This window comes from Octopus bimaculoides, chromosome 7, assembly GCF_001194135.2.
Source record: "Octopus bimaculoides isolate UCB-OBI-ISO-001 chromosome 7, ASM119413v2, whole genome shotgun sequence".
NCBI classification, from domain to species: Eukaryota; Metazoa; Mollusca; class Cephalopoda; order Octopoda; family Octopodidae; genus Octopus; species Octopus bimaculoides.
This window is the reverse complement of record NC_068987.1, coordinates 19,559,654-19,569,072: the sequence shown is the minus strand read 5'-3', so window position 1 is coordinate 19,569,072 and position 9,419 is coordinate 19,559,654. Positions and strand designations below refer to the sequence as shown.

At 36.0% G+C, this 9,419-nt stretch overlaps 1 protein-coding gene across 10 annotated transcripts in view; it reads left to right on the top strand.

Annotated features, from left to right (window-relative positions):
- LOC106872891 (probable phospholipid-transporting ATPase IA) overlaps positions 1-9,419 on the top strand; it is a 427,279-nt gene that overhangs the window by 355,767 nt on the left and 62,093 nt on the right. For 9 of the 10 annotated variants that reach the window (XM_014920050.2, XM_052969323.1, XM_014920053.2 and 6 more), the window contains 2 exons: positions 3,029-3,103; positions 8,234-8,356. In XM_014920050.2, the coding sequence (XP_014775536.1) occupies positions 3,029-3,103; positions 8,234-8,356 (198 nt within the window). Of the gene's footprint in view, positions 1-559; positions 635-3,028; positions 3,104-8,233; positions 8,357-9,419 lie in introns of all 10 variants that reach the window. The other variant, XM_014920048.2, reaches the window with a different exon arrangement.

Sequence of the window (9,419 nt, the reverse complement as noted above, 5' to 3'; positions counted from 1 at the left end):
CGTGTAATCACAGAGATGTGAGTTCAAGTCTCATGGCTGACCAGTAGCGTATTTTTCTGCAATAAATGGATAATTTATCCTGATCACGCTATTTATAGCATTATCACGCGTTTGAGATATAAATTTATTTACTATTATATTTTTTTTTAAAACTTCTATTGACAAAAACATTAGTGCATCAGACAAAACGTCCCATGGTATTTGTTGTGGCTCTTTACGTTCTGAGCTCAAACCCAGCTAAGTCAACTCTGTCTTTCAGCTTTCCATATTTATTTGATAAAATAAGTACCAAACAAGTATCGGACCAATGTAATTGACTAAGCCCTTCTCCCTTTGAAATTTTTAGTCTTGTGCCTATCTTAAAAACAATTATTTAGACCTTCACCATTTTCTACGTCTCCTGCATGACTCATTTCCAACAAATGACTCCTTCATATCATCTCTCTCTCTCTCTCACACACACACGCACACACACGCACACACATTCCTCTAACTGTTTCTACATTACTATGAATGTCTCCACTGTATTTAATCTTTATGAATTGACTGTCCATTTCAGCTCTGGTTCAACACACTTTGTGCCTTCTCAGGGCAAATTGTCTTTGAGAGGTGGATAATTGGTTTTTACAATGTGGTATGTGCAATCCAACATTTCACCAATGTATTTCCAAATGTCCCACCTATTTTCAAAGCAACCTAATCTTACAGAACTTGGTTGCTGTGTACTACTAACCAGTTTCATACAAACTTTTTCTCATATTTTTTTTCTTTTAATGTGTGTTTGTTTTATCTACAGCATGGTCTGTATGTGTACAATGTGTATAAAGATATGTATGTGTGTGTGTGAGATACATACCAGCTTTTTAGCTATATTTATAATGCTTGCAACTTTCCAATAATGCCCTGCTGCAAAATTTCAGTTTATGCAATTGTTTGATACATTTATACATACATATGCATATATATTTGTGTGTGTATATGTATGTATATTTTCATGTGTGTGTCTGTATATGACCAGGGCATTCCATTGTCCTTTTAAATTCCCAGCGTTTCAAAACTTCAAGTAACTTATGGCCCTTCATTCTGTACTTTTTTCACAATTACATTACCCTTTCCCCTCACATCTTCAGCAAAAGACAATAAGGGATCAACTAAACCATGTCCTTTTCCTCAAGCCGTTGGTAATTGTTGTTGTTATATAGCCTTGGTTGAGGGAACATGAGATGTTCCAGTCGTAACCATATCTTTTATTCAGACATAGTGTATTTTGGACAACATTATCCAATGTGTCATTTCTTTTTCTTAAGATGGCATGATGCAATTTTAGGGAAAATTAGTTATTAATTCTAGCAGATGTAAATTTTTCATGGTCCAGTGGTTTTCTACTGTGATGCACCAGACTGTCACAGGCAACTGCTATGGATGGATGTCTTTCAATTCTGCTTATTTCTCGTGCATTTGAATATAGTTGAGAAATCATTCATATCAGACAATAATGGGTGGAGGTGGCACCAATGGAAGAACTGGCAGTTTATTTAATATCATCTGAATCTTAATCCTTGCAGATAATTTTAAGTGGGTTTTTAATCTATTTATTTATTTTTTTTTTTGTTAATCACTTACTCTGGAGTAGCCAGGTATCTAGCCTTTAGCAAGACACTTGTGCTTGTTACTTTATGCCAAATGCCAGGACTCTCAATGCTTGACATAAAGCCACCAACCACCCCTCTTCCCATCCATTTAAGTAAAAGGGCTTTTTCATATCCCTTTTACTTAAGCAACCTTACTAGTGCCAATAACAACAACAACAACACACAAATGTGTGTATATATACATAATGTCTGTATATATACATAAAATAGTTTCATTTCTAACCTTTGCCCTTTCAAGTAATTTTGGCAAAACATTATCGTGTTTCCTTCCCTTTGTCTACCAAACGCCATACTCCACTCTGTTCCCCCTGGCATATCACAGCACACCATTCCCCATTACACCATTTAATATATACCACACAATGGCCTTGCTCCCCTTCAAAATTCCCATTTTACTAACACTAACCCTCCTCTTCTCTTACATACTCTAACATTTTGCTTTCCCTTAAAAAGTAATGGCTATGCTATACTAAATATAACTGGTTTGTGAGATGGGTCAACAAGGAAGATTCTTCATAGGCACTCAATTTACTAGAAATAGCAGCAAAGTTCCTTAAACTGATACTCCACTATCTTAAGGAAAGAAGGACTCAGTCATCATCAGTATTTTTACATCCACTTTCCATGCTAGCATGAGTTTGATGGATAGTCTTGGTCCAAGTGTATTCTTATCCAGATTTACTGCCCTCTTAGGTTGTTCAGAGAACCATATCTTACTTGTATGTTTCATTTGCTACATGATTTCTATAGCTGGATGCCCTTCCTGAGACCAACCATAGTGTGTACTGGGTGCAGTTTGTGGGACTAGCATTAGAGACATCATGTCTGCAACCAGACTGAAGTGTCCTTTCAACCCCATGCTGTCTCTGATTGATCGCCAATCACTTTACAGAATGTACTGGGCCATGTTATCCTGCCATCATTGCTAATAAGGTTACCCTTGTTAAAAACTTTTCATTCCTGTACAATGTCTTTATTCATTCAGACATTATAACCAAAAGAATGACTACAAGAGGGGAGCAGTTCCATTGAGTAATGCATTCTGGAAGAGAATGGATGGTCATGGCTGAAACGCCTTTAATCATAGCTCTGTTATGATCAGAGCCTGTCCTAGAGCCAAATAACAACATATCTAAAAAAAACCACAGAAGCATAAATTAGTAAATTAAGCCATCATTCGATGTTGAATTCCCTTATCCCCTACAAGAAACAATAGAAAAATATAAACTATTATTTTCAGAAGCACCTCCATATTACAATTGTATTTGTCTGACATTTTGTAGCAGAAATTTGGTCTCATATACACAAAGGAGTGAGTTGACCAAAAGTTTGATAGCACTTTGGTGTGGTTTTTTTCCACCTTTATATTCTTCCAGTTCTGGTTTGCCATGGTAAATGGCTTTTCCGGACAGGTTGTGTTCGAGCGCTGGAGTATTGGTTTGTATAATGTGGTAGGTGACTCATTTCTGAAGATGTCTTCATGTTGCACTTGCAGATGCATTTTTTGTTATTTTTTATGTTTTTTTTTTTTTGTATTTTTGCATTGTTGTTGTAATTAATATGTTAATAGTTTCAATGCATGTGTGTTGTACTTCAGTTGCATTTATAGGTCCATACTAGATTTTAGATTTTTGAAAGGGAAGGTGGGAACAAAAGTGATTTTTTTTTTTTTTTTAAATTTATTGTGCCCCAGACTTACCATTGTTCCAACATCATATGACTTGTCCAGTCCTTCACTAATTAGTTACCACTGCCTTTATCTAGTTTGTTCCTTCAATTTTCTTGAGAGTTCATCCATCCTGATGCCTCAGAAATTGTTGAACGTATCAAGTTCTAATATTTGATTACTAAGTAGACATAGCTTAGAGATATTGGTTGCTATAATTAGTAGTATAGTCTATATTCAAACTGATAATATATGTAAATCGATATATTTGCACATACATGTATGAATATCTGTATATATAAGTAAAAATAACACAAATGGAATGATGAGAATAAGAGGCAGACAATTGGACATGTGAGGTTCAAAAATTCTACACAGTGAATTGTATGCAAAGAAAAGAAACATTTTGACTATATACTATACTGTAGAACACACACACACACGTGCATAACAAGGTGATTTTTTTTTTTTAATATATGTGGCTAAAATAATTGGCAGTACAAAATACATTCAAATACTGACCACATATGTATAGAAATATGTTCACTCATGTATAAAGATAAATTAGCAGTGCCTATGTCTTATGGATATTGGCAGCTATAATAGTTAACTGTGCAAAATATCTATTATTTACAAACAACAACTAGATACAAGTGCTACCAGTTGAAAGCTCATGTACCAGACACTAGCAGAGAATGCACAGTTTTGAGAGCCTCCTTTTCAATGGTATGATTGCATAGCAGTCCCCCTCACTAAGATGAGACTCCACTTGCTAGATCAACTGGCTACAAGGCTTCACTTGGTATTCTTCTAACCATTATTCACCATCTCTTGACAAAATCCAATGACTTACCTTCTTTGCTGTAGCTTGGATGGCATGTAAAATACACCATTTTGAGCATGGCCGTTTCCAGTACCGCCTGACTGGCCTTCGTGCTGGTGGCACGTAAAAGCACCCACTACACTCTCGGACTGGTTGGCGTTAGGAAGGGCATCCAGCTGTAGAAACTCTGCCAAATCAGATTGGAGCTTGGTGCAGCCTTCTGGTTCACCAGTCCTCAGTCAAATCGTCCAACCCATGCTAGCATGGAAAGCGGACGTTAAACGATGATGATGATTCAAATATAGAGTGTATATTTAGAGAAATAACAAATTTTTTCATTTGATTTACTCATTTAACATTCAGTTTTTTAGGGTTTTTTTACATCGTAACATTTTGATTAGAATAATATCAGATATTTCCTCTAATTAATTATGTAATTAAATGAAATGTGAACTAGCATTAGACTCTATGGTTTTAATTTTTTTCCTAATATTTGGGATTAATATCTTTGTATCTATATTTTGGGGGTTTCTTTTCCCTCCATGCTAGGTAAATTGTGGTCAATGAATTCTTGTAGTGATAATAGTTGTGGCTGTTGTATTTTTTCCGTGGATGAACACAGCATAATTCCATAATAGCTGCTTATCTGTTACTTCTGACAAACTGAAAAATAATGAGGATGATGATAATGATGATGATTGTGATGATCATGTAATAGACACATTGCTGTTTCATTTTAGATGGGGGGGGGGCTGTTTTTAATCAGAGAGAGATAATATGGCTGCCTCATGTTAATTCAATTACAATTAATTTTACTTTGCTAAATCCTCTTGAGACATAAGCAGAAATCACAATCTCTCAATGTTCTTTTGCCAGACTTAAAGACATTTTAATTTGTATTCATCATCATCATTATCGTCTTTGTCATTTTAATTGTTGTTGTTTTTGTTGTAATGGTTGTTGTTGTTGTATACACTTAATACTGTTTTGTATTGCATGAATGATGAGATGAGTCTTCACAGTGGATTACAGGACCTGTTCGTATGCTGGACCTTCAAAACTACCTACTCTTTCATCTAAATACCTGTAAGGTGGCAGTGAAGGGACTGAGAATGAAATGGAGGCATTAAAAGGGGCATGCAAATAATAATAATAATAATAATAATAATAATAATAATAATATAGGAAAGAAGCTTGACTATGAGCTGCTGGAGAATGTTGATGATGCAAACTGGTAGTAGTTAACTCTTGATGGAGAAGTTGGCTGAGTCGTTAGAGAGGTGTATAAAATGCCCTAAGGTATTTGTTTATAAAGTGGAGGTGCAATGGCCCAGTGGTTAGGGCAGCGGACTTGCGGTCATAGGATCGCGGTTTTGATTCCCAGACCAGGCGTTGTGAGTGTTTATTGAGCGAAAACACCTAGAGCTCCACAAGGCTCCGGCAGGAGATGGTGGCGAACCCTGCTGTATTCTTTCACCACATCTTTCTCTCACTCTTACTTCCTGTTTCTGTTGTGCCTGTAATTAAAAGGGTCAGCCTTGTCACACTGTGTCACGCTGAATATCCCCGAGAACTACGTTAAGGGTACACGTGTCTGTGGAGTGCTCAGCCACTTGCACGTTAATTTCACGAGCAGGCTGTTCCGTTGATCGGATCAACTGGAACCCTCGACGTCGTAAGCGACAGAGTGCCGACATAAACTGGTAGTATCCTAAAGAATTCACAAACAAAATTTTAATTTTGCAAAAAATGGTTTGTGTATTTTTTCTAACAATCTGACCTATGGCAAGGATTGTACTGTTGATGTTCAGATCTGTTACCTAATATCTTAGAGATACCATTTTTAAAATTAAAAAATATAATTAATTCAGTGTTAACTTTTTTTAAATTAATTTGAGACCATTCTGCCTGAAACTGCCCTTGGTTCTATGATACAGACTTTCTTGTTTTAATGTGATTAAAATTAAAACCTTCCATCAAAATTTTGATAATTTATTTTCCAAACACCAGTATAATAACAACAAAGTTATTTAAATAAGTTCTTTGTTATTTTCAAAATTAAATGAAATAAAGGCAGTATATTTAAACAAATATGGTAATGAAAGAATTAGTAAATAAAGTACTAAAAAGTTAACTATAAGCATTTGTGTTGAGGATAGAAAAATAGTCAGTGACTAATATTATTTGTAAATATTTCATAAAGTATGAGAGGTAACTTTGGAAATGTTTCAGTTTTATTATGGCCTCATCAGTTAAGCAAATATTTCATAGAGATTGCAAAAGTGGTGAAGGGTGGGATTACTGAGTAAATATTAAAGATTTTCTAGTGGTTAGCATAGAGAATAGAATTTCCATTTCTTGAGAAAGGTCCAGCTGAAGGTTCCTGATATTTGAAGAATTTAACTTAACTCAATGTTTACTTGTTTGCCTATTGTTAACTGGTTGTTCTTTAAATGACAAACTAAATTAATTCTGTTGAAATTACTAGCATGGCTTCTTATTAATTGTCAAAGACTTTTGACAGCTAATTTGGTTTCCTATTGCTAACACTTGCTTTAATCCCATTCCTTTTGTAGAATTTCTCAAATGTTCTTCTCCTTTGCAGCTTGTCTGTTCTCTTTCTCTCCTTCTCTGCTGTTACCTCTCTGTTACATCTTTTAAAGCCTTTTACTTGTGTTAACATGTATCTCTGTAAAGTGGAGATAGCAAGACCTGTTTCAATCTTTACTGAGATATCATCAGCAACTGAGCACCCTTCTCTAACTATTCATAGTAAAACTGTACTTATAGCCATTTATGCAAATTGGTGTATCTGTTTTAATAAATCCTTTAACAATGGTAGTTATAGAATATCACTATGGGCAGTTAGAGAAGGGTTGTTGGTTACTGGTGAGATCTCAGTACTGACTGAAACTAGTCCAGTTGGTTCTTTATTTCCTGTATACAGTTATGTTGTATAATCAGTTGCTAATGATGGGCTGTATTTAATTAAATTTTATCAATTTACATTTGCAGTATTCACTGAAATATGTGGGTTTATTCTATCATACATTATATTATAAAAACAAAACACTGTTAACATTGACAGTAGTTTAATAATCTTATCTTGTACTAGCTCCACCCAGTAGGTTGTGGCCATGCTGGGGCATGACGCATGAGGTAGTGAGTTTGATTCCTGAACTAGGCTGTGTGTTGTGTTCTTGAGCAAGACACTTTATTTTATGTTGCTCCAGTTCACTCAGTTGCCTTTCTCTTGGATAACATCACTGGTGAGGAGAGGTGAATCTGGTATACTTGGGTGACTGCTGGTCTTCCATAAAACAACCTTGCCCAGATTTGTGCCTTGGAAGGTAACTTTCTAGGTGCAATCCCATGGTCATGCATGATCGAAGGAGATCTTTGCCTTTTTTGAATAGTGATTAACAGCAAACCAGGGGTGTTGTCTTTTTTCATCCCTTCCCCACCACCTGTCTTGGAAGTTCTGCAAAGATCATGAGTTCTGATGATGGTGTAAGTAACTTAATTGTTTTGAAACCTCATCAACTACTCCTCGTATCTCGATTGTAGTGTCACAACATTCCAAAGTGATCTGATACCAACGTACACACTGAAGTATTTGTGTTTTAAATCATGTCATACATACTTAGTTTCAATGTCTTGATCTACCGAAATCCAAATAGATCTGGTGAGGTGGTGCTGTTCACTACAGTAGGTAGTGAAAGCAAATATGTTGTTAACTTATAGTGCTAAGCACAAATCTTCCCATGGGTCTGGAGAAATTAACAACAGCACACCTCACCAGTATAACTTGTCTTGATTTACTACATGAATTCTAAATCTTCAGTTGAAATTTAATGAACCACCCATCACCAACAGCCAAGGGATTATTAAGTTAACTTGTTATGGACTCAACTGTTGTATTGTAATCTGGTCTCGGTTTCATCTATCATGTAGTTTCTCTACTTCAGGACAAGTTATAGTCTAAATGTGACATTCATATCAACTCTAAGATATGTAAGCTCCCTCCCCCAATCACTCTTCCCTATCTTTACATGGAGCTTGTTCTAATCTGGCCCTGCTCTATTCTTTCAGATATTTACTGCATCTCCACCCCTTGTCTTAGGTTTGTTTGACCGAACATGCAATGAAGAAAGCATGCTTCGGTTTCCAGCATTGTATAAAACTTCGCAGAGTGGAGAACTTTTTAACATCAAGGTAAGTGTTTGCGTTGATACCATCTTCACCCTTCTTGTTGTTGTTGTTCATCTGGTTAAGCACCTAAGAATATACCTGAAATACACTAGGCCACCATCTATCACCCTCTGTTTGTATCTCATGCCAAACTTCTTAAGACATATTTGAGGAACAATAAATCTGTGATAGCACATTTGAGCTTTTAGATATTCGGGATTGTTGGATTTTCATGCTTCTGTTGCATTACATTCTCCTTCTATATGTACCTGGTCTTTTCTATTGGGAGTTCTGTGACAATGTTCCTGCAAATTAAGGCGGTGAGCTGGTAGAAACGTTAGCACACCAAGCAAAGTGCTTAGTGGTATTTCATCTATTTTTACATTCTGAGTTCAAAATTTTGCCGAGGTTGACTTTGCCTTTCATCCTTTTGGGGTGGATAAATTAAGTACCAGTTGCATACAGGGGTCAATCTAATCGACTGGCCCCCTCCCCAAAAATTTCGGGCCTTGTGCCTAGAGTAGAAAAGAATAATGTTCCTGCAAACTTTTTATTGTGGCTGTGTATAGAAATTTACATGGTGTGCAGATTTTATCTCTCTTTGCAAGTAGCCATCACATAATTTCCATCTTGACCACCCTAAGTAAATGCACAGCTTTCTTAATAACGTATTATTAAGATTTATTTTTAAAAATTTGATTACATTTTGAAAACCTTGTAGGTATACATTTTTTTTTCCCCTTTGGGTACCAGTGTTAAAATACACACATGGGTGCATAATTTAGTAGGAATATTACTCTGCAGTTGAATGTCTTCAATCAGAGGATTGTTCTAGATCTGGGACGTGAACCTAAGAAACAACAATAGGAATTTATTAATTTTTAGTTTATTATTATTATTTATTATACAGGCGCAGGAGTGGCTGTGTGGTAAGTAGCTTGCTTACCAACCACATGGTTCCGGGTTCAGTCCCACTGCGTGACACCTTGGGCAAGTGTCTTCTGCTATAGCCTCGGGCCGACCAAAGCCTTGTGAGTGGATTTGGTAGACGGAAACTGAAAGAAGCCCATCGTATATATGTGTGTGT